The sequence below is a fragment of the Dipodomys spectabilis genome, unplaced genomic scaffold, assembly GCF_019054845.1.
Source record: "Dipodomys spectabilis isolate Male_0828 unplaced genomic scaffold, ASM1905484v1 ptg000148l, whole genome shotgun sequence".
NCBI lineage: Eukaryota > Metazoa > Chordata > Mammalia > Rodentia > Heteromyidae > Dipodomys > Dipodomys spectabilis.
In genome coordinates, this window is record NW_024870825.1 from 3,308,097 (window position 1) to 3,334,566 (window position 26,470).

Here is a 26,470-nt window from a genome sequence, read left to right on the forward strand (position 1 = left end):
CTTTCCTATTTGCTGAATCTTATCTTTTGTTTTTTTCCCAGACAATACCATAATCCTAAGTGATGAAACACAGTATCCAGTATTTTAGTACTACCCTGAAGCTGTTTTTTTTTTAATTTTTAATCAAGTATGCTGTTATTTATTTCCACTTAACTATTTCATGTAGCTATACTCCTTGTCTCAACCCTTCCTTCCTCACAAGATCAGAAACAATCTTTCAAAGTTATCTGGAAGCCAGGCATCCCTGGCTCACGCCTGTAATCCTAGCTGCTCAGAAGGCTGAGCTCTGAGGATTGTGGTTCAAAACCAGTCCGGGTAGAAAACTCTGAGACTCTTATCTCCAATAAACCACCAGAAAACTATAAGTGGTGTTGTGGCTCAAGTGGAACAGAGCTAGTGTTGAGCAAAAAGACTCAGATACTCAAACCATGGTTTCAAGCCCCAGACTGGATGGCGTGCACGCACACGCGCACACACACATACACACCGACAGACCCTATCTCATAATCTACATTCATTACTAATTGGTAAACTTATTACTTGGTAAACTGACACTCATTCTTGGTGGTTTGTCATAAGGATAGTTTATGACTGAGTGGTTCTCCTTTATTTAACTGGAAATTCCTCGCAGCTTGGGTGATAACAAATTCAGATTCTAGAAGATAACAAATTCAGATTCTACCTAGAGAACTCTACCTCTAGGTAGAATTTGAATTTGTTCTGCTAGATAAAAAGAGCACTAAAGACCTAAATCTATGGTACTTTTCAGACCATGCTAGCATTATTAACCTGAACCCCAAATGCACGAGTGGTCACAAATTCTGTTATTTGGGCTTTTTTTTTCTTTTAACCTCTCCTTAGTCAAAGCCCAAAGGTTGTTTTCTTTGCTTCCTTCTAGAAGCAAGTGCTCTTTCCCTATAACCCTTTGTCCTTTCTGTAAGGCTGCCTCCAATATGGTGCCACAGCTTATGGAAGTTTATACCCATATTCCTTGCAATCCTCAACTCTCAAGTTCTATATCTGTAGGTCTCCAGTGTATCCAGTGATTTCAAAGCCATCATGCTTCCTCATCACCTGCTAGTTTCTTTTTATGCTCATCTATGGGTTACTTTTTTAAAATCAAGCTTGTTTCCAAGTTTTATAACTGGAGGATTTAGTCAGCCATATTGTCAGAACAGATCAGTGAATGTTTGTTCAGTCTAACACCATAATCTATCTCAATGTCCACACACTACCTGGCCGGAAGGACCTGTCACAGAAGCTCCTGCAGGGAGTCTACTCTAGAAGGCACATTCCTACAGAGCAAGTATTTTATAAGTCACTTCACTCGGGTGGCAATGAAATCAAAGATATTCAAATACAAAATGTTTGTATTACAGTAATTAACCAACTAACTGGTCTAGTGTGAATACAATTCAGACACTGTTTTTAAAACATGAGATTATTTGCTTTAGCAGTGTTCTATTTAAGTCAAGGAATTTACTTTTGGGTCATAGCATGCATCCTGGTTATCCCAAATTATACAGCAGTACTACTGTAATTGTCTCCCAACATCTCTTTTCATATTCTAAAGAAATGTCACTAAGCTAAAACGTCACATATTACTTTGTAAATTAGTCATTTCTAACAAGTCTGTTTACAATAATAGAGGATTTTGCTTGTGAACTACAATATACAATTAGTATCTGATCAGAAAGTTCTGCTAAGTATAATACCTCCATTTAAAAACCTATTTAAAGACCAGTGTACCAGGCCTGTACAACATACTAAAAACGGTACACACAAGTATGGAATTTCCAGAACCAGCCATTATTCCAAATTCTTTTAAACCTAGTACTTTCTTGAGCTACTCTAATAAATAAGAAAAAATAGGAAATATACTTTTCTTACTACCATACTATATTTTTAAAGTTTTTTCCTGTGGCTTGCATTTTGGTTTGAATAATTGATATTCAGAATAATCTTGGAAAATTTAAGCCAGTTAACATTGCATTTTTTATTTCTCAAAAGATAAAAATGAATGAAACTCAATAATACTAAAGTTGATATTTAGCTGTAAGCCAACTAACTAACCAGCAACATCTCAATAATGCTTATTTTCCTTGTTGTCAGCTAACAATGTCAGCAGTAGGAAATTGTGAGGAAAGCAATGTGAGTGGACATTGAAGATATGCTGATATTGAAGACATCAAGATTTAGTGTAGAGCTATAGTAATAAAGCATTGGATTAGGATCAGTAACAGAATGAAATAAAACTGGAATGGTGTTGCACCATGCAGTACAGTAGCCACCAGATACATACAAGTTCAAGCATCTGAAATGGGGGCTAGTACAGTCAAAAACTAAATTTCTAAGTTTTAAATTCTTACTAAATTTAAATTCAAGAAATTATCTTTAGCTGAGTGTCGTGGCTCCTCAGGAGGTTGAGATAAGAGGATTACGGTTCAGAGCCAGCCCAGGCAGGAAAATCTGTAAGACTTTTATTTCCAGTTAACCAGGAGAAAACTAGAAGTGGCACTGTGGCTCAAAGTAGTAGAACACTAGCATCCAGTGAAAAAGCTTAGGGGACAGCACCCAGGCCCTGAGTTCACGCCCCATGACAGACAAAAAAACAAAAAACAAAAAAAGTGATTACTGGGGCTGGGAAGGTGGCTCAGTGGTAGAGCGCTTGCCTTGCAAGCCGGAGGCCCTGGGTTCGATTCCTCAGCACCACATAAGCAAAAAGAAAAAAGCCGGAAGTGGCGCTGTGGCTTGAGTGGTAGAGTGCTAGCCTTGAGCTGAAGAGCTGAGGGACAGCGCCCAGGCCCAGAGTTCAGGCCCCACGACCGGACCCAAAAAAAAAAAAAAAAAGTGATTACTGAGCTACTGAAAGACTTTTCAACTATATCGGACCAACTTGTCAATCTACTTTTTCAGCCGTGAATTTTTGACATCTAAATACAGGTCCAGAACTTAAGATGAAAACCATGGGTCTAAACTGAGATGTACTGTAAATATAAACTATATTTCCTATTTCAAAGACACAGTACAAAACAAGAATGCAAATTTCCTTGTTAATGATTTTACATTCTAGCATTGGAAGGCACACGGCAGAGGCTAGACTTGGCTACAGAGTGAAAGCGAGGCTTCAAAAATTACATTCCATGCTCAGGCTGTTTTTACACACTAGTGAATATCTAACTATGAATAAACATGAAAACGTAACATGAAATTCAGTGATATGACTAGAGCAGAACTGAGAGAGAATTACAGCACTATTTATAGCAGGAATAAGGATATGATCTCAGTCAGTAATCTAAATTAGTAATCTGAGTTAGGTAAAAAAACAACAACTAGGAAACAGGATAGAGATGTAGCCTCAGTGGTTGAGCTCTTGCCTAGCACATACCAGTTTCTGGGTTCAATCCCAGTACTGCAATCAATCAATCAATGCAAAATAAGCAGAAGGAAAGAAATAAGGAGCAAAATTAATGACAGTGAAAAAATTTAAAAATAGAGAAAATCAATTAAACAAAAAGCTGGCTATTTGAAAAAATAATAATATTAACTAACCTCTATTTAGTAAGACTGGCAAAAATTAAAGAGAGAAGACACAAATTACCAATATCATAACTAAAATGATGGTTATTACTGCTATTACAGAACCTGCTGTTATTAAAAGATAATAAAAATAGTATGAACAGCTTTATAGGCATAAATTCAACAATTTAAAGGAAATAGATAATTCCTCAAAACCTTTCAACCAAGATGAAATAGATAACCTGAATAGTCCTATAAACATTAAAGAAACTGAATTTATAATTTAAAACTTGTGAAAAAAAGAAATCTCTAGGCTTAGTTTTACTAGAGAAATTCACATATTTAAAGAAAAATTAATACCAATTACATAGTATCTAAAAATGGGAGAGAACATTTCCCAACTAAAACCATTTTATAAGGTCAATATTCTTTTTCATTTATGATCATATTAAAATCTGTACACAAATGTTCATACCATTTCTATTCAGAATAGCCAAGAACTATCTTCAATAGGTATAGCTTTATAAACTCTCATCAAACTACTGATGCCAAAATCTGGATGAATCCTAAGTAACTTATGCTGAATGACGAAGCCAAACCCAAGAATTAAATACTGCATGATTCCATTTCTATAACATTTTTAAAGTAACACAGACTGGTAGTCACTGATGATAAGAAGAGCAAGGTGGAGAAGAGGAGATGGCTCAAAAACTGTTCTGTACCTTGCCTCTGGTGGTAGATACTCAAACCTAGACACAAGACAAAATGAGAGCCAAATATACACATACATACACACACACACACACACACACACACACACACACACACACACACACACACACACGAGTGCAAGCAAAACTGGAAGGGACAGTTGATGTAAACTGGTCTACTGTGTTAAGGTCAATGTTCTGTAATGAATACTACTATAGAGTTCATAAGATTTTATCACTGGTGAAAATGTATACAAGACCTATTTATGTGTGAATTCACATATCTCTCAGTAAAAATATGAGTTAAGCAAAAAACACTAATTGCTATTGCTTCCTTACAAACAGTAAACAAGTAGAGACTGAGGCTGAGCAATTTATCCATAACCTTAGAGTTCACACCAATAGAAAGAAAACTTCCAAGAATGTTCAGTGATCAGTCCAACACCAAATTAGTTACCAAATCATTTATCAGCTAATCAGTAAGCAAAGTCTCATCCAAACACATTTTTGGCTTTTTTAAAGCTAAGGTAGTTAAAAAGTTACAATATAAATAAGAGAACAACAAAAGTAGGCCAGTAACACACTTCATATTCTGAACTACACAGACCCTAATACCTCATTTACTACCTATAAATAATGTCTACTTCCAAGATGCACTGTAAGAGCTAAGCCACAATCACTGCCATCTATCTTTCAAAAGTAAAACAGTTCCAGATCTATTTTAAGATTGGTTAGTTCCTACTGGTTGCAAATAATACAAAAGGTCAAGTTTATTAAGAATTTTATGTTAAGAATAAGGCCCACATAATAATTATTAAAGGGTAAAGGGAGAGTAATAATTCATAAATCAAATAATACAACCTGATCGAGCCTCACCCCATAAAAGGCACATTTACAAAAACTGTCATGCTGTTTGAGAGGGTTCTTGAAACCCCGAAGGCCTCAATTTTATGAAACATGGGTTTATTTTGCATTTTTAGAAGTCTACTCTAGTGAATTAGGTTATCTGTCTCTTAAAACCAAGGCCTAGATACAACCGCTTCTTAAATCCCTTTATAATTTATGATTTACACTGGTCAAAATGGCTGCTCAAAGGACTACCTCTTTCACTGACAAGTGCAATAATGTGCACACACACACATACACACACATGCGCGCACGTATATCCCCTAGAAGAGGTCTTACTATGTCACCCAGTCCAGCCTTGAGTGGGCAATCCTCCTGCCTCAGCCTCCGTGTAGTTGGAACAACAGGCATGTAACACCACACTTCGCCCTGGTGGTATGTAATTTTTAATGTTAATATTCGGACTCTTAAGCACATGTCTACCTGAAACGGGTCTAAAATATGAAGAGGAAGCAAGAGAGACCATGCAACTTTTCTGTGTCTTGTTAGGAGAGTCAGACATAATAGAAAACCTGAGACATTCAGCAACAGTCAGGAGGGAAGGTAAAGGCCATGATGTTGCACTGTGCCAAACCATTTACAAAAAAAATGAATGGAACAGGAAGGGGTGACGCTGTCCAAAGGAGATGTGCTCATACCTGACTTATGTTACTGTAACCCCTCTGCACAGGACCTTTATAATAACAATAAAAATTTAAAAATTAAGAACAAATGTAGGGAAGAAACAGATTTGCGGCACCCGACATTATAAACTATGACTGACTCAAAGTACACAAGCACTTTGGAGTCTTCCTTAGCTCACAGCCCAGGAGCACGAACATTCCTCCCACACAGAGATTTAGACTTGTCCTCCCTGAGACAGAGAAGAGCACAGCATGACCAGAAAGGAAACTACTAAGGACTATATTTTCAATTGAAACTGGTATGCATAAGACCACAAAATATTCTTTACCTACAATTTTTACAATAGACTACTGAATGAAAAAAAAATTATAAAAGTGGAAGTATGGCTCAAGTGGTAGAGTGTCAGCCTTGAGTTCAAGACTGAGTTCAAGCCCCAGTATCAGTACAGAGATATATGTATGTATGCATATATACATACACACACGTATATACACATATATACACATATACATTTTTTTTTTTTTGGTCCGGTTGTGGGGCCTGAACTCTGGGCCTGGGCGCTGTCCCTCAGCTCTTCAGCTCAAGACTAGCACTCTACCACTTGAGCCACAGCGCCACTTCTGGCTTTTTTCTTTTTGCTTATGTGGTGCTGAGGAGTCGAACTCAGGGCCTCAGGCATGCAAGGCAAGCGCTCTACCACTGAGCCACCTTCCCAGCCCACATATTTTTTATCTGTAAAACTGTACCATTAAATTTCAGACTCCTTTTCATATAACTTTTCAGAAATTCTATTCATTCTGTTTTAAGTCTAACTTTTTTTCACCTGAAAGAATTTGAGTCATTAAAAATACATGGAAAAAGAAAGCCCTCCAGTTGAGAACCTGATTTAAAAAAGAAAAAAAAGTAGAGCTAGATTTAGCACACAAACATATCACCAAACAGAAGTGAGACACTGTCTTAGTACCAAGTTCCTGAGTCTTCAGCTCTTAGACGTTCGCTGCAGTACTGAAGAGAAGGGTGGCTGAGGAACAATAAAGGAACAAAACCACCAATGGAGTCAAAGCTGAATTCTCTAAAGTATATTTCATATCCAAATGCTAATAACATGAGCTGGCTGTGTGCACAGCATCACAGGGCTGCAGGCTGGTGAGGGTCTCCAAGGCTCATGCAGATGCACAACAATGCCTAGATCCGATCTATAACAACTCCAGTAAGAGGTTTCTCCCCCTCCTCCCAACACTACCAGGGCCTGGGAGTGCTGAGGCTGCCCACTCCCTCCTCGAAGCTCTAGCTGGAGAAAGTTCTCTCTTCAAGGGAGTACAAATCTGTCCCTCTGTACTTTCCACCCACTGGCTCTAATTCTATCCCTTGCGACCACCACAGAAAGTGTAATCTTTCTCCCATATGTCAGCCCTTCCTTCAAATATTGACAACAGTTTATCAAGTCTCTCATGATCGTTGTGGTAGGCTGAAAAATAGCCCTCAAAGACATCCACGCCCTAACTTCCAGCCTTGTCTGTGCCATTATACAGGAAAGGGCTTTGCAGGTGTGGTTACATTAAGGGTCTTGAAGAGAGATTACCCTTGAAGGAGAATATAATCATGAGTCAGAGAAAAGGAAATAATACAGGAAGGACAGAGGTAGGCCACAGAAACTTAAAATGCAAGAAACCACTATGGCCACAAGAAGGAATGTAAAAGATAAAATAAAATAATATATCTGAGTCAGGTGCCACTGGCTTACACCTGCAATCCTAGCTACTCAGGAGGTTGAGATCTGAAGATTGTGATTTGAAACCAGCTCAGGCAGGAAAGTCCGTGAAACTCTTATCTCCAACAAACTACTCTGAAAAATCCATAAGTGGTGCTGTGGTTTAAGTAGTAGAGCACTACCCTTGAGCAAAAAGAAGCTCAGGGATAGCACATAGGCCCAGAGTCCAAGCCCCAGAACTGGCAAAGAAATTAATAATAATTAATAATAATAATAAATCTGATCTGATTATGTCACCAAATTTGTGCCAAGTTCTTATAACACCAATAGGAAACTAATGCAATCATTCTCTTTCCAAACTGAAAGACTTCTTCAACCACTCTTCAGAGATATTCAGAATCTTTCTTCTGTCTAAACCCTATGTTTTTTCTTTCCTCTAGGCCTGCATCCTACCCCAAGTCCAAACATTTTCCTAGACTTTCTCTCTAGCAGTAATGTGAAAAGTCCTACCCATTTGTTCCACCTGCAATTATCAAGTACATTCTCACAGTAACTGTTCAATAAATAATTATTAAGTTGAAATTAAAAAACTGTTCAAAATTCTGAATAGTTTTTATCTCCTAAAAAATAAAAAGGTCTTATTCTCCAATTCCTCTCAAGCTAAGTAACAATTTAATCTTTAAGCACCTCAGGTTCCTCCATCTATAAAGATAGAATAGATAAAGTATATTAGATAAGTGACTTTTCAATTGTTATTTTCAATTTATGATTCCTTGATTAATACAATCACCATAGAAGCTGAAGATAGAAGTTATCTCTATTATGTATGTTTCAAGTTTCCTAAAAATGTACTTCCTAAACTCTGCATTACTTCAAGTTATCATATAAACTATAAAATTATGAAAATTAAACAAAGTTTATTAGTCAAGCCAAATGTTTTCACAAATAATGGTTATACCAAGCTTTATCTGCCAACATTAATTCCTCTCAGCAAACTAATGATGCAGTAAAAAGTTTGCTAGACACACTGTAATGTGCATTTTTCCAATAATGTCATCCACTTTAAAATCTTGAAACTTTTTTCTTCTTTCGTATGTGTGTGGGCTTGAACTCAGGGCTTCTTGTTCTCATTCAAGGCTGGCACTCTACCACTTGAGCCATAACCTGTGGATTTTTCTGCCTGGGCTGTTCTGAATCTCCTAAGAAGCTAGGATTACAGGTATGAACCACTGACACCTGCCTTTGATATTCCTTAAGAAAAAAACTCATTCTAGGAGGGAAAAACTGGGAGAGAACAAGGGAGGGAGTGACACTGTCTAAAAAGAAATGTACTCATTACCTGACTTAACTAACTGTAACACCGCTGTACATCACCTTTTTAATTACCATTACAAATTTTTAATTAAGAAAAAAACTCATTCTAGGAGGGAAAAACTGGGAGGGAACAAGACAGGGGGTGACTTACATAACTGTAACCTCTCTGTATATCACCTTTATAATCACAATTTAAAATTTAAAATTAACGAAAAAGCTAATTCTGTTCATGGATGCTAAAGTAGTACAATGATCACTGTGCTTCCAATTTTTATCACATAGGATTCACTACAATACTCTCTCACGGAATTTCTCTGCAGAAGTTCAGACAGGTCTTTATATATTCTAATCAAATCCAGACACAAGCACTATATTAAGACAGTAGGAAAAGTAAATATGCATAGGATATGGTTCTCAACTCAACATACTTTCACTCTCATGCTAGTGGTCTCATATTTATAAATAGAAAGAGGAAACGATGATAATCTAAGGTAATAACAAATGAGTAACTTAATTAAGTCTCCTAAACAAGGTCAAGAGAGGGGCAGGAGCATGAATCAGATGGCAGAGCTCTTGCCTAATGAGTGCCAAGGTCCTGAGTTCAAACGCTAGATGAAAGAGAGAGAGAGAGGGAGGGAGGGAGGGAGGGAGAGAAGGAAGGAAGGAAGGAAGGAAGGAAGGAAGGAAGGAAGGAAGGAAGGAAGGAAGGAAGGAAGGAAGGAAGGGAAGAAGGAAGGGAAGAAGGAAGGGAAGAAGGGAGAGAGGGAGGGAGAGAGGGAAGGAAGGAAGGAAGGAAGGAAGGAAGGAAGGAAGGAAGGAAGGAAGGAAGGAAGGATAAAAGGGGGTAATTTTACTGTATATAAATTATATCTCAATACATCTGACATGAAATGGTCACCAGGAGTTCCTAATTGCCAAATTCAATAGCAATTAGTTAAAAGTGACTTGACAATGTTGTACTTAAAACAAATTACAGCCAATGCCATATTTATCTATATATCACACTCGATAATCACTCCTTCAGAACCATGTACTTTCTCAGTCATAATTTTTATCATTTTTATTTGACTGGAACTCTAAGAATTTCATCCTGAATTCAAGAAATGGTGCCAAATCTCAAGAATAAATTCTATAATCATTTAACTGTCAGTCTACTCAGGACCTAAATCATTTTCTTCCCCCATCAGCTGTCCTTGCTGATCTCCCTTTTTCTGTCAGCCCTGTATTTTGAAATGGGTTACCTTTGTTGTTGTTTTGTTTTTCTTGGTTGTGGAGCTTGAACTCTGGGCCTGAGTGCTGCCCCTCAGCTCTTCAGCTCAAGGCAAGCGCTCTACCACTTGAGCCACAGCGCCACTTCTGGTTTTCTGGTGGTTTGTTGGAGATAAGAGTCTCATGGACTTTCCTGCCTGGGCTGGTTTCGAAGCACGATCCTCAGATCTCAGCCTCCTAGGTAGCTAGGATTACAGGCATGAGCCACTGGTGCCCAGCCAAAATGGGTTACCTTTGACACTGCTGTCTTGCCTCCTACAAGCATCAGATCCACCCACCCTGGGATGTCCTCCTCTTCCTTTAAAGTTTTTCATGCCAATCTCCAACTCTCTATCTGACCTACCTATCGGTGACAGAAAAACTATATCTTATTGTTATTATTAATTACAAACACCTCTGCTCAAAATCATTTGCCTATTTTCATTGGCTTTAGGATAAAGTGCAAACTTTCATGACTAGCTTTCAAATACTCCATAATAAGACCTAATCCTGCATATACACACTGCTAACTAGATACATAAAGTAAGCTGGTTTAAAAACTAGAAAATGTTCTGAAGTGATGAACAAAGTGTGTGTGAGCGTAAGAGCTGCTCCTGAGTCTCTCAGCCAGGACAAACAGCAGAAAAGAGAATGCCTCTGCAAGTTTCCAACCGAAGCCAGGGGCCAATCATCTACAGTGGAAAGCTAAGAAGCGCTAGGATTGGCTGGCAAGACCACACAAAGTCAGTATATTTCCCCCTCTAGAAAGCAGAGACACGTGGGAGAAGCAGAGTATAGAGAAGACAAACTGATGTGAGGGCAGCAGATCACAGGCTGCAAAAGCTTTGGGGCCATGGCTCCGGCCGAGGTCCACAGGCTGCAGTGAAGATACCACCCTCCTGTCTAGTGCTCTCGTCTCTGCGATTAAAGAAAGATTCTCTGTGTACATGCAGCTACAATTACCATAATACTTATGGGTAAAAAATACCACAAAATATTAAAGATACTGACATGAGGCATCCTCATCAGAGATTTCAAGTTTCACTGCAGGGTAAGATGTGTTCAGACTCCTTAATAAGAAGCTACAAATTCCCACATAGGTCACACCCTCTCACGTCTTTGGCTTCATCACCTACAACCCTATTCCAGAAAATGTGAGCCCAAACTTGCACTGCCTCCTCTTTGTAGAAGACACATGAGCAGTAAGCACATAAACATAATGCAGAATAAAGTCAGTAACAGGGAAATTCAGTTTTATATACTCCAAGGTGTGGATGACTGCAGCTGGGGAAGAGTCATGTTCCTCTGTCTTTAGTGCTCTGCTATTAACAGCACTCAGCTCCCCAGCACACCAGGTTCTTCTCCTATAATTTTAGTGTGCACAAGGCTCGTGGTGGTCTTCCCCACAGCCCACAATCACTGCATTTGGTCACTGCTAAGGATGCTGTAGCCAACTAGGACAACAGTGACAGCAGTTGGGAAGACAAACACAGTGGCAAGCCATTCTGCAGCATTTCTATCCTCAGGCATAACAGATGCAAAGATCTCATACCACAAACAGTGGGGCCACGTAATAACAAGAATTAGTTAAGAATTACTTTTCAGTATTACCTTTGGTTGCATTTACTTATACTTGAATGCAACTTGTATACTTGCATTTGACAACTTGCAAAATTCCTGAATTTTTTTTTCATTTAAAAAAGAAAAAAGTCCAGGTGCCAGTAATCCTAGCTACTCAGGAGGCTGAGATCTGAGGATTGCGGTTCAAAGCTAGCCTGGGCCGAAAGTCCATGAGACTCATCTCCAATTAGCCACCTGAAAACTGGAAGTGGCACTGTGGCAAAGTGGTAGAGCACTCACCTTGAGCTCAAGAGCTCAGGGACAGCGCCCAGGCCCAGAGTTCAAGCCCCATGACCGATCCACCCCCTCACCCCTGCCTTAAAAGAAAAAAAAAAAAAAAACCCTAGCCAGGAATATAGTTCAGTGGTAGAACATATGCTTAGTATGCAAAAGGCCCTTGGTTCAATTCCCAGCACTGTAAGAAAGCCCATTTAATCTGCTCAATTTCTGTCCAAAATAACTGATCTTGTAAAATGAAGGTTTTAAAATTAACATGCATTTGCTGATTGACAAATCATAATTTTATTATGGGATATAATGTGGTAATTGGGGGGGGGGGTTGTATTTGTTTTTTTGCTAGAACCAGAGTTTAAACTCAAGGCCTCATGCTTGCTTAGCTTGTTGTTTATGACTGGCCCTATATCACAAACTTCAGCTAAACCTCCAGCCCAGCTTTTTCACTTTTTTTTTTTTTTTTTTTTGGGGGGGGGGTCCAGTCCAGGGGCCTGAACTCTGGACCTGGGCGCTGTCCCTCAGCTCTTCAGCTCAAGTCCAACACTCTACCACTTGAGCCACAATGTCACTTCCAGCTTTTTTTGCTTATGTGGTGCTGAGCAATCAAACCCAGGGCCTCAGGCATGCAAGGCAAGCACTCTACCACTGAGCCACCTTCCCAGCCCCCTCACTGGTTATTTTTGAACTGGCTTCGTATCTCAATCCTCTTAGTCTCCTGAGAATCTAGGATTACAGGTATGAATCTTTATGAAAAAAAACAAAAACATGGTGATTAAATCAAGCTCATTAACACACCTGTTTTCCGATCATTTTATGGGAGAACTAAATTTACTGTTATTTTGAAACACATAGTGCATTATTACTAACTATAGTCACCTAAAAGATCTGTAAATGATCCCAAAAACTATTGTCCTTGGCCTTCTGAAACTTTATACCTCGTGGCCAGTTCCTAGACCTTGAAATGGTCTTGTAAAAGTATGGCCATGCAGGCCCAGGCACCCCTGTAAAAACTCTCAGCTAACGCTCTTTCTCCCAATTAGAAGTCTTTTCTTTACTCTGAATTCAGATCCCCAGGAAAATTTCCTACTGGGCAGTCTCTCTAAGCCACAGGGAGCACAGACTGCTGGCCAGCTCATAAACTGTTGATTTGGTTAAGGTGCTCTCCCTGTCAGAGATGTCCGTGGCCTGCTGGGAAGGCTGGGGTCAAATGACCTGAAAGCCAGACCGTACAGCAGCAGGTGTGGCAGGCAGGTCAAACACAGCTAACTTGAACACAGGTCACTGCAGATGCTAGCAGCAGGTGTGGCAGGTAGGTCAAATAAAACTAACCTTGAACACAGGTCACTGCAGATGTTAAAATCCACTATCTCTATCATTATTACAACTCCTGGCCATTTCAAAAAGAAAATTACAAGAAATAACAGTAAGTTATCAAGAATAGACTGTGATTAAAATACGACACTCAAAGTGAGTATGTGGGAAAGGACAGCCTGACATTCAATCCACCCCCTGTGGTAGGCCTTTCTGAAATGACCAAGCTAGAAAACCAAACTGCATCTTCCAGACTCTTTTGCAGCTAACTGTCCAGTGCAGACTGGATTCCACTACTAAGATGCCAGATACGAGACAGAGAAGACAGAGGTGAAGGAAAGCCCACCATCTGTGGATTTTGGCTGATTTCAGCCTATAAACAAGGTTAGGAAGGTATCAGTGTCTGGACACCAGCTTTGAACTAAGACAAAAAGAGACTTTCCATTTAGAGTGAGGGACTTCAACTGAGAGGTTCTGCAGCAATAAACCACAGCTGATATTTCCTTTTGCAAGAGCAACTGCTAAACTTTTAGGGATTTGTTAAGTTGTTAAACATAGCCACTATTAAGAACTAAGTTGTATAAAATGATAAATACATTAATGCTAAAAATCAAAGACCATAAATGCTGAAAATGAATCATCGAATTAACTGTGCAGGCAAGCAGAAGCGGCGGTGGTGGCGGATGGGGTATTCATGAGCATGCAGGAAGCACTGCCACACAGAGGCTGGTGCAGCTAAGATGGCAACAGTGGTGGCAGTGACACCCTTGAGCAGAACTCTGGTGGCATTTTTTCATCACCATTTCACAGACAACCCAAGTGCCACTGCCTGACTGTGGCACAAGTGGCAACTTCCGAGGCCAATTTTCCAAACTGTCCTGGAAGTCATTCTCTGACGCTCTCAGCCCAGAGTCCAACCCCTACCCTTTCAAGGACTGCCTACACAACTAATTCCCTCCTTCAGCCCTTTGTTTCCTGTACTGCACCTGACTGGTACTGCAAACCAACAGTGTTTGAGTAATTATGCCCACACTCATGATGCTCGCTCACACACTGGAGGCTAAGTATTAGCCTATTTATCTCCCCTAGTGAACACCAGCTTCACAGAATGCCCACCTCACACACCCCACCCCACCCCACCCTGTCCTCACACACTTGAGCTCTCGAACCTCAACAGTGGCTAGATCGAACATCTACCTGACTTCACCCTGCAGGAGCACAGTCCTTCCTGCCAGCCACATCCACCCCCACTAACACCAGCCACATTTGAGGCTCCTTGAGACAGAGCCCCATAATTCATCTTCTGCCCTAAACATCTCCCCAAGCTATCCCCCTAACAAGCCAAGGGGGAAAAGAAAAAGGGCAGCTGTCTCCGGTTCAGGCTTGGATACAAAAAGCAGGCTCTGAGGTCAACCTACAGCACAGCAGCAACTACTCAGACAGAGTTTACTAAAAGCATGGGGAAGAGCAGGAAAAGTAGTTCTCTAAGTCCAACAAAAATACATACTTAAATATTTAACTGATGGACTAAGCCAACAACTTTGTGACTGTTTAAAGCTTAGCCATAAGCTATAGCACTATGGAAAGCTAGACACACCATGAAAATCTGTCACGGGCTCCGACCCCTGGGTTACAACCACTGCCCCTTGCACACCACGCAGGCCGAGAGCCTGGCAAACTGAGTCTAGCATATTACACTTCTTTCTAAAAGAATGTAGATGCCAAAAGGAGAACATGTTGAACAGTTCAGTTTTTTCCACCATTTTCCACATTCTTATGTCAGAAGCCAAAGCACTCAAAGAGTGACCAGGGTTCTAGTTTCCAATCTGCCAGCGTTGCTTACCACTAGACCATCACATCCTTACCTACAGAGCAGGGTACTGACTGGACTGACTAAGCCCAAACAGAAACCTAATAGCACAAACACTTAAAGTACGAGTGGCAACACCCCACCCATGCTTTGAACTGCCTGTTGGTTCAGTACTCAAGCCTGCAGGGAGACAGGTCGGCGTGGATACGAGTGCCTCTTCTATCTAGCTTGACTAAATTGTACTCAAGTGACATACACTTTGAAAAGAGACTGCATACTTACGCAGTCTTTCTGATACGCCCTAGAACATTTTCTCAGCTACCTGTCTCAGGAAGAGTGTGCTAACACACCCCTTCCTGGCAAGTGAATTACACAGCAAGAGGCCAGGCAACAAGAGAACAAGGTATTATTTCCAATACTGAGTATGCAACCCTCCCAAGTATATTCATCTGGAAAGTAGCAAGGCTCTTAAGATTTACCTGCTTGAACTGTTCTCTCACAACTAGCAAGATTAAGACTGACTTTCCACTTGCTTACTAATTCTTGTGAAATCATGTCGTTTAGCTGAACAGATTAACTATATCACTACAAACTGTTTTAAAACAGAACTAACAATGAAGTACTTGCCCAATGTTTTACTGCATTTAACACCCACTCACACAATTCAGGATTGTAGAGTTTTTCCTTTTACAAAAGAAAGGCATACTAATATTCTAGCCAGAAAATGAAAAAGACCTAATGTTGCTTGTCTCTGCAGTCCCTGCTGTGTGATTCCATTACGCTGCTGCTCGTCTCAGTGAACCTCAGTTCCCTCCTGTATATAGGGAGAGATAGCATCTCACTAAAAACTTCCCTCAGGCCGGGTGTTGGTGGCTCATGCCTGTAATCCTAGCTACTCAGGAGGCTGAGATCTGAGGATGGCGGTTCAAACCCAGAAGGAAAGTCCATGAGACTCTTATCTCCAATAAACCATCAGAAAACGGGAAGTGGCGCTGTGGCTCAAGTGGTAGAGCACTCGCCTTGAGCTGAAGAGCACAGGGACAGCGCCCAAGCCCACAGTTCAAGCTCCACAACCGACAAAAAAAAAAAAAAACTTCCCCTCAGGAAGAGTGAATGACAGTGTACGTTCTCTGAACCAAGTGAGGCAGGTAGAATGCCTGACACAGGGTTGTTACTCAGGAAATGACAGCAAATATACCACAACAGGTCCCCACAGAGTATTCCTACTGGACTCAGAGCAAGAGGATCTGAACTCGGGATGTTACCAAAGGGACACATTTTGTCACATCACCCTTACCATTACTTGGTAAGGTAGCTTGCTAGCAACCCTAACTGTATTCAGAGGAAAGTAAACTTTAATTAGCAGGTTCATGCATTCCTTCCTATATCAAATATTAAAGTTAGTAAATAGAATCCTTAGCTAAAATTAATATTTTGACAATGTTTTCTGACAAAAGCTACTGAGATAGGTTAAGATACAGTGCTGTGAGCAAAGGAAGGGAAAATATTTAATGGATTTCATGATGTAATCAATTCACCAAATTAATATCAAGTGCCCTACTCATTATAGGCTTTTTGGCAGGAATTTTCCAAATGCAATCAAAATACATTCTTGGGAGGTTTAAATTAATGTAAAAAATACGAAGTCCCTCCTATGATAATTTATTCTTCTTTCCTCTCTTCCTTTCCTGGCCTCTTTTGTCTCTCTGTCTCTCTATCTCTATCTACCTTTCTCTCTCCTCTCTCCCTCTCATTGGTTGGTTGGTGTTTTGAGACAAAACTTCTTTATGTAGCCCAAATGGCCTAGAACTCAAATATATATCCCAAGCTGGTCTCGAACTCTCAATCCTTCTGCCTCAACCTACGGAGTGCTGGGATCACATATGTTCACCACCCTTGGCTCTATATTATTCTTCCTCTAGCAAATCACACTGAATCCCATGGATGTGTACTTTCATGTACAATAACTATATTTGCCAATAACCTACAAATATTTAGTATTCACTAAAGATACAACTATTAGATGACACTGAGCAAAACACCTACTGTGCATGCTACCCTTAAAATAAAGGTGAATGTTACAATTATTTTTAGCTGGGAATGGTGACATATAATGTAATCCTAGCATATGGGAGGCTGAGGCAGGAGGTCACAGTTCCAAGACCCTGTAAATCATTATCATCATCATCAACCCTATAATTCTAGCTACTCAGGAGACTGAGATCTGAAAATTGAGCTTTGAAACCAGCTCAGGAAGGAAAGTCTATGAGACTTCTCTCTATTAACCAGCCAAAAAAAAAAAAAAAAAAAAAAAGCCAGAATTGGAGCTGTGGCTAAGTGGTAGAGTGCTTGAGTGAAAAACTCAGGGACAGCACCCAGGCCCTGGGTTCAAGTGCCACAAAGGCACTAGTAATAATAACACTAAATACATAAGATTGTTTTATAGTGCCAAAGCTAAAGACATTAATATAATAATTAAAGTACAAAACGGGGGCTGGAAAGGTGGCTCAGCAGTAGAGTGCTTGCCTTGCATGCATGAAGCCCTGGGTTTGATTCCTCAGCACCACAGAAGCAGAAAAAGCTGGAAGTGGAACTGTGGCTCAAGTGGTAGAGCGCTAGCCTTAAGCTGAAGAGCTGAGGGACAGCGCTGAGGCCCAGAGTTCAGGCCTCACCACCGACCAAAAAAAAAAATACAAAACAGGGTTAAATAACACTTAGAGCATTCAGCCCTCTCTTCAGCTCTCCACCCCTAGCCTGTTGGAGTATCTCTGCTTCCCCAGTGGAAGCAGAAAAATAAACAAAGAGGGTTGTATTTTATCCTGCAATTCTACCAAATAACTTTTTTTAGTAATTAAATAGTTACCAAATTATACCCCACTTAAATAGTATTTCATAGTTAGGAATCAATAAGGTAGTTCCTTTATGTAGAACTTCTGAGATCATGGTTAAAGGTATTATTAGGGTGCCCTTAGGAATAATATAGTAATGATTCTGCCTCAATCTATGTTTTAAAATGCAAAATACCTTGGGAAGCAATTAGCTCAGAATTTCATCGCCAAAATGACATAATATTAAATCTAAAAACTTCATTATTTAACTAGACTAATAATCATTCTCTTGCTACCATAGTAATTAAATGATCCTCCAAAGTATTACATCTATCTACCCAAGAACAAGCAGCACTAAGAGAATCTTATCTGATGTTTTTTAAAGATAAAAATGTTATAAGCAGTATGTCTAAGTTGTAAGTATCGAGGTATCTACATCTCAAATTTTAAGCATAAATTTTTACATGAAAACAGCTTTAGATTAAAAACATCAGATATAATAAAATATCTGATAAAACCAGTGTCTCAGTTTTAGTCTATAATGTACATTTATTTTTAATAGCTTTTTAACTATGTACTATTGTTGGCCTCCAATTCAGATAGACTGCATTTTAGGAGCATTTTCTGCACTTCTCTATCTCCTAAAGTTCATTTATTAATGTGGTGCTACTTATACCTGGCTACAAAATGGACATGTCACCACACCTGGCCAATAGAATACCTCTGGCAACTGGTCTAAGAGATAGGTTCAAGGCCTATCCACGTTTCTAAATAATGTTTGGTATTGTAAAAACCCAGAATCAGTAAACTTTAAGGAGCTCTTATGACTTAAGAGTTCAGAGCTACCTTTTTTAGTATGCCCAGAGTCTAGCTAAGAAAGAAGCTAAGTAGGAAGACAAGAGAGCCACACAATAGCCCAGGTGACCATCACCTGAGAATAGGAGCTTCTGTTACTGTCTCAACATGGATTTTTATGCGCTTAAGTCAGAAAATTTCTTCTTGGCCTAAAATTAACCTCAGTAAAGTTTGTCCTGCTACAGAATTCTCATAGCTGGCATGTGAATTCCAATTTTATTTACTTTATACTTTTCCTGATATCTACGCAGTCACAAGATACCTACTACTAATACTAATTACATAACTATATCCAAAGAGTAAAAAATCTCTTTAGGACTACTCTGTAACAGTAGCATTTCAAAAGCAAAATACTGTAGTGGAAGAAAAAATAAAATAAATTTAACCTAATTCTATATAAGTTCAAAAACATAAATTATATACTAACAAACACTTTTCCTCCCTGGTATTTTCATTTCATAAAACTACTTGTGTTACATGTCATCATGGATAGTAAAATCTAATTTTTCAGTCATACATAATTCCCGATCAAAACAAGATACATATGTTCTTGACTCAAAACAAAAAAAACTTTAAAATGTTATGCACATAGAAAAAAACATAGCAATGAGTTTTAAATGCCAGAGAATTTTATGCAGCTCTGTTACTGTTCATGTTCCACAGCCTTGGCAATAAGACAAAACAGATTCTAGACTTTTCAATTCCTTCCCATTACATAACATTTAAAAAAATCCTAAACATCCAATTTTGTAGAAAGCAAATAAATTGTGTCAGAAGGTTATATTCTTTTATTTCTTTCTGAACACTAGTTCTAGTGTGTGTTAAAAAAAAAATCTGTAACACAACCTGCCATTTCTCCAGTATTAGATATCACAAGTCAACTTACAGCCCCCCAGGTGCAGTCCGCATTCCCCTGGTGTGGGATGACTCAAACAGTGGGAGACTCTCCTCAGAGCCACTGCAATGGGTTAGTGGCTGCGTTCAGACCAAGGTGCCGGGGTGGGAGGGAAACTGATAAACTGACCATCCTGAAACCGGCAGCCAATTAGCTACGACTTAGCCGGAGTTAGAGTAGAAGTATATTTTCAGTTTCCTTTAACTACACTAGCAATTTGCTTTTTCCTATAAAATTGGCTAGGCTTCCCAAGCAACTCAAATAAACCCATTAACCAAAAAAGTGGTACTAATGATAATATAAAATCAGCTACATTGTGGGTTAAGAAGACTATTCATAGTACCACATTATGAGTTAAATGCAGCTAAAGGCAGTAAAAATATTAAGACCTTTGTCAGCATTATTACTAGGAGAAAATACATTTCATGTTCAATTTTTTAAGAGATAATTCATAATAGAGCTACCTACACATTTAAGCAATTAATGACTCCTTCCTATTTTCTAATTATTTAATAGTGTGAATTCTGTACAAAATACAAGATTTTTTTATACCAACACACAATGGAACTATACAGATGGAATACCTTGTACAATGTTTTATACTATTTTTCTCCTTCTCTCCTTATCTATCTACTGAAGACACCCAAGTTCTACTCAATCAAACATGTCCATCTTTCAAAGCCAAGTTTGTAGTTCTTCATAATCCTCTCTCTAACCAGCCAAGTCAGAAAAGGACAGTAGCATAGACCCTACCAACACATAGATAAGAATGAGAGCTTTTCTCTTACATCATGTTCACTCTTCCACAAATTCACTGTTTATAGGTGCTGGGAATAATTTCTTAGAATTAAAAGGTAAATGGTTTTGGTAAACTATTTTTAATATAAGCAAGTTACTTCATCTAGCATTAAACCAAAATAGAGAATTACTCCAATACTAGTGGCAGAGAAGACTCATGCTACCTGTTTTTATGATCAGCATGGGGCTTTTTTAAAGATAGTTTTGTTTATATTTGGTTTCCCTCTGAGGAACCGAAATCCTTCAAGTACACCTACGTACCCCCTTTCACCTCAGACTCCTGCCCTAGCTCACCAGCGTTTATAGGACATTATGCTATACAACCTATCACTTGGGCCAATCTTTCTGGAAGTGGATGGTATAATTTATCTAGAGAGGTTTAAATAGAGGGAGAAAGTGGGAAAAGCTAAAGCCCTTCTTACAGGTAGGTGGTATTCCACCAAGTTCTGTGATTCTTGAAACCAGACCATTTCTGACTCACTTTGACACAATGTGCTGTGGGGGCACCACTAAGTGTTGGTTGAGAAATGTGTCCCAGTAATACAACTTGGCATTGTCTCTGTAAAAGTAAAATAAGCACCTTTTTCACAGAAAGCATTCTGAATAGTATTTGTTCTTCAAGGACCAGAAAAGCAATTTGTGGATTTGTCTCTTCCTTCACAAACAAGTCTCTTCTCCAAGCTACTGAAAAGCTATGGAAAAGCTTACCACCCATACCAAATTTTGTTATACCATTGATTTACATAAAGTATCAAGCAGATTTTTTAAGAAGCAACAGAATTTCTCTCTAATAGGAAGTTATGAAGATTATATGTTCCAAAAAATCAGTTTTAGTAATAATTTGAATAAAATGAAAAAAAGATCTGAAAATTGAAAAGGCCAAATGTTAAGTGTGTTAATTCCATGAAAATCACAAGAAATTATTGTTTTGTTTTGCCAGTCCTGGGGCTTGAATTCAGGGGCTGGGCCTTGAGCCTCTTTATGCTTAAAACTAGCACTCTATCACTTGAGTCACAGCCCCACTTCCAGCTTTTTCTGAGTAGTTTATTGGAGATAAGTGTCTCATGGACTTTTTTACCTGGGCTGGTTTTGAACCTTGATCCTTAGATCTCAATCTCTTCAGTAGTTAGGATTACAGGCATGAGCCAGTAATTTTTAAAAAATACTTCTACAGCCAAGCACTAGTGGCTCATACCTGTAATCCCAGCTACTCAGGAAGCTGAGATCTGAGGATGTTGGATCCAAGCTAGCCCAGGCAGAGGTCCATGAGACTCTGATCTCCAATAAACTATTCAGAAAAAGCTGGAAGTGGGGCTGTGGCTCAAGTGATGTAGAGCACTAGCTTTGAGCAAAAAGATGCTCAGGCACAGTGCCCACCCAGGCTGAGTTCAAGTCCCAGGACTGGCACCAAAAAAAATAAACAAAACACCCAAAACCCCAAAAAACTTAAACAGCTGGGTGGCAGTGGCTAATGGCTGAGATCTGAGAATCACAGTTTGAAGCCAATCTGAGTAGAAAGAATCTTTGAGACTCTTATGTCCAATTAACCATGGAGGGAAAAAAAAGCCAGAAGTGGAGCTATGGTTCAAGTGGTAGAGTGCTAACCTTGAGCTAAAAGCTCAGGGACAGAACCGAGGCTCTGAGTTCAAATATCAGCACCCAAAAGCAAAAACAAAAAGTAAGTGAAATTTAGTAGACTTAACTGTAAGAAGTCTAGATCAACCACATAGATATAAAAGTGAACAAAATTAAATATGAGATATCTATAAGTTATCTAGACATAGAACTCTACAGAATGACACCAAAAAAAAAAAAAAAAGCTAAGTACAAAGATGTTAATGACATACAAGAAGTCAATAAATCTAAGCAGCTCAGCTCTGCAGCCTCTTTCCTACAGGTCTGTGACCCGGACCAGAGATGTCATATCAAGAATCCTTAACCTGAGTCACAAAGGTATTTAAGACCTTTAGAGTGGCAACAATAACATTACAAAAATTTAGAAAAGTGGTGACTTTTCATGTAAAGATGATAAATTATCACGCTATTGTCCCTAATAAAGGGGGCTGCTCTGCCCAATATCTGGTTTTATTCTTAATTTTTAAAAAAAGATATTCAATAACTTCTGACATTGCAAACCTAGATATGTGCTAGCAATTAACTCTTATTTCTCCTCTTCTCTTCTTCAGACTTTACAAACACACAACAAAACCCATGGAAGCCCTGAATTAGTCACTAAACCAAAAAACAACAAGACCCAAGAGGTGAAAAGACAGTTTTCATTATTTGCATATTATAAACATTCCTTATTTAAAGCACCTAATACGGTGTTTTGTTTTGTTTTTTAACCAAAGGGGAATGTGTTTCTAGGAATAATTTCATTTAAACAAAATTCCCCTAGACACTGGATGTCCCAGAGTTCACAGGGAACTTTTACCAACAGTTAAAATTATATGTCATTTAAAGCAAACTACCACTGGTTCCCTGTGATTCTCATCCCTAGATAGAGTACAGAAGCAGGCGATGTCTTCACACACTTAAAGACTAGAGCAGAGCTCAATCTTCAACTGGAACAAGTCATACAACTTACAACTGCTGAAATGTGTATTTAAAGGTATATTAAGAAGTGAATAGCTGGGCACTGATGGTTCATGCCTGTAATCCTAGCTACGCAGGAGGCTGAGATCTGAGAATGGCAGTTCCAAGCCAGCCCCATCAGGAAAAGTCCATGAGACTCTTATCTCCAATTAACCACCAGAAAACTGGAAGTGGTGCTGTGGCTCAAGTAGTAGAATGCTCAGCTTGAGCTAAAGAGCTGAGGGACAATGCCCAGGCCCAGAGTTAAAGACCCAGGAACAACAACAAAGAATCAGGTGTTTAAATGGGTCAAGCAATAGGCAGACCTAAAGATTTATTCTAAAAGCAAGAAAAGTACTGTTAAGTACTATAGTAGTATTGTAACAATAAACTCCCTCAATCTCTCAGGAAAAGCCTCAAATAGGAACCAAGTTTTTAAAGAGCTATTTTTAATGATCCATTAAAGATTATAACAAAAGGGGGGGAAACTACTCTAAGTCAAAGCTAAATACAGCTATTGCCAGAAAGAACCTTCCCTAAATCATGGGATACTGGCTTGGGCAGGGTTCCGATCGCAGGACTGAATGGGCAGTAGAGGGTTAGAAGGGGGAGGGGGCAGCTACAGCCTAAGCCCAGCCCATCCTTCCACCAGGGGCTGGGCAGAGGACAATATAAAATCATTCCATTAACCTCACCTCTCACAGAAATGATTGTTTTCCTCTTCAATTGTGCTAATTTCAAATGACATGTTATGAAAGTACAGTTAACAGTCACTAGTCAAGAGAGTTAAGTATAATTTGTAATACCTTTTAAACTGAAAAATCTCATAGTTTAGATAAAGAAAAGGAAAAAATGAGTAGAGCAAATTTCTTCTTAAAATTCATATTTTCATCCTTGTCCAAATGAATCACAAGAGTACAGATTCTTATTTCCTCTAGAGGTAACCTGTTGCTTTTAATAAAACCCAAAGTTCTACAGATAGCCTCAAATTCTTAATTTCTAATATTTAAGTCCTTATGTATAGCCTGAAAAAAATCTATTTTAGTATAAATATTGCTCTTAAGCAAAACCATTTAATATAATATCTAACATGAGATTAAAATTTTTTAAATTATAACTTGCTTAGAACCAAGAGCTGTAATCTCAAATGACACAGATATAGTGGTATCCATTAGAAATTACTGCGGCAGAGTACATCTTTAAAGTACCACCAAATTCAAGCAAAAACAAAAACAAGAGCTGGAGGTGTGGTTCAAGTGGCAGAACAGCTACCAAGTAAGAGAGAGTCCCTGAGTTCGAACATCAATACATACAAAAATGTGAGTGTTCAGGCCTATTATCATTCATTATTACAGAATGTAGTTATAAGTTATTCCCTCTGTCCTATTAGAAGAGGGACAGTTTCTTCTGGTTGCCAAGAAAGCAACGTTTTACTGCAGACTGCCAACTGCAGTCTTGGCTACAGGAAGCGTATCTGATGTAGTTCACACCGTTGCACACACTCTACTACCTGACACGCTGTCTTAAATCTTATGTGAAGGGCAAATATGTGTGACTTGGCACCAAACTAATCTGAAGGCGCAACAAAAAGAAGTCACAACGATCTGGAGTACCCACCTTCCTCCTCCTCTATGGAACAGGAGCCATGCTCCACCTGCTCAGGCCCGAGGCAAGCCCTTTCCGTGCTCCGTGCTTGCGTGTATTTCGCGTGTGTTTTACATGTTTCACGTGTATTTACGTGATTTGAGTATATTCACGTGTTTGTGTTTTGTGTGTTTTACATGTTTTGAGTGTGCTCGCGTGTGGTTTGTGTGTTTTAAGTCTATTTCACGTGTATTTTACGTGTATTGCGACTGTATTCACGTGTGTCTCAGGGAGCCTCGCTGGGCTGACGCGCCCCCCGTGAGCGATCCGGATTAGAAACGTCTCGAACGCCATCCGCCAGACCCGGGCGTGGCGGAGGGGCCGAGCGGCTCCCGGAGGCTGTGGGTGTGTTACACGCGCACCGCGCACTCTGTTCCTCCAACCGCGGCCCCACAGACCAGAGCTGTTGACAGCCGTGTGGGCCGGGCGCCGGGCTGTGCCCGGGGAGGCCGGGGTCAGAGGCCGGGGGTCAGCGCCCGGGCTGGGAAAAGAGCAAAGTGAGGGGACGGCGCGGGGATTTTCCTCCAGAGCCAGAGCGCTCGGCGGGGAGGAGGCGCCCCGCCCGCGGGCGGCCCGGCGGGCACCCCGCGACCCCCGCCCTCCCGTCGGAGGGCCGCCGCGCAGGCCTCAGGTTTCCCGATAGTCAAGATGGGAAGCAGCCGCGCCTCCCCGCCCTCGGGCCGGCCGGGGTTCCCGGGGAGGCGCGGGAAGGCCGGGCCGCCGCCGCCGCGCCCCGTCGTCCATCCCCGCATCCCCGCCGCCCCGCATCCCCGCCGCCCCGCATCCCCGCAGCCTACCCGGCCTGACGGTCCGCAGGCGCACCGGCTCGCGGAAGTGGCGAAGGACGGCGCGCGTGTCCCGCAGCGTGAGCCCGCTGACCGGCGTGCCGTTCACCTCCAGCAGCACGTCCCCCGGGCTGGGCGCGCGGCCCGACACCACGCCGCAGCCGCCCGCGCCCGTGCCCGCGCGCAGCCGCCCGAGGTACGGGAACTCGCCGCGCTCGGCGCCGCCGCGCACCTCGGCGCCCAGGTCGGCGCCGGGCCCGGGCCCGGCCACCGAGCATTCCTGCACCTTGCTCAGCCAGTGTCGCTTCCTCCGCAGCGTCCGCGACATCTCCAGCGCGCCGCGGCATGGGCGCCGCCGGGCCGCGAGGCCGCCGCGGGCGGGGAGGGGGGGGCGCGCCGACGGCGGCCCGGGCGGCGGGAGAGGCCGCGGTGGGGCCCGGAGCCGCGGAGCCGGGGCGCGGAGAGCGGCACCCGCCCGCCCGCGCCGCCCGGAGACTGCCGCTTTCAAACCCACCGCAGCAGCCGCCGCCGCCGCCTCGCCGCCGCCTCCCCGCGCCGGCCGCCCGCGCCCTTCCCTCAGCCCGGCCCGCCCCCTCCCGCCGAGCGGCGCCCGGCGCGCTGCCGTCACAGGCCCGGAGCCCGGGAGCCGGCCCTGCTCGCCACGCTCGCGCGCCGGGGATTGGCCTCCGGCACGCAGGGGCCGGGCCCTAGGCGAGGAGGAGGCGCTCCGATTGGGCGAGAGGGTGGAGAGGCGGGCACTAGGATGACTGAAGTTCGGAGAGAAGTTACAAGCGGGCGGGGGAGCGGCTAGGGGCCGGAGGGGAGCGGGGAGCGGCGGGCAGGGGAGCGGGGAACGGCGGCCAGGGGAGGTGGCGACGGCGGCGGCTGAGGCGCCGCCCGAGGCCCGGGACTCCGGAGGGGCGTGGCCGGCGGTCGGAGCCGGGGGGGGGGGGGGGGGGAGGGAGGAGGGGGTCTGGTCCCCGGCGGCCGCCGGCGTGGCTTCAGTGTCGTGGTCGCCGCAGTCGTTATTATTGAAGGCCCGGCGCCCACGGTCTCCGGACCCGAGGGTCGTGCGGACACGGCC

The 26,470-nt window shown here is 41.6% G+C and overlaps 1 protein-coding gene across 1 annotated transcript in view; it reads right to left on the reverse strand.

Annotated features, from left to right (window-relative positions):
* The window catches only part of Magi3 (membrane associated guanylate kinase, WW and PDZ domain containing 3), a 155,543-nt gene extending 129,822 nt beyond the window's left edge, over positions 1-25,721 (reverse strand). The window contains exon 1 of the mRNA XM_042692300.1: positions 25,399-25,721. Within this exon, the coding sequence (XP_042548234.1) occupies positions 25,399-25,714 (316 nt within the window). The 5' untranslated portion in view covers positions 25,715-25,721. The remainder of the gene's footprint in view (positions 1-25,398) is intronic.
* Positions 25,722-26,470: the final 749 nt, after the last annotated feature.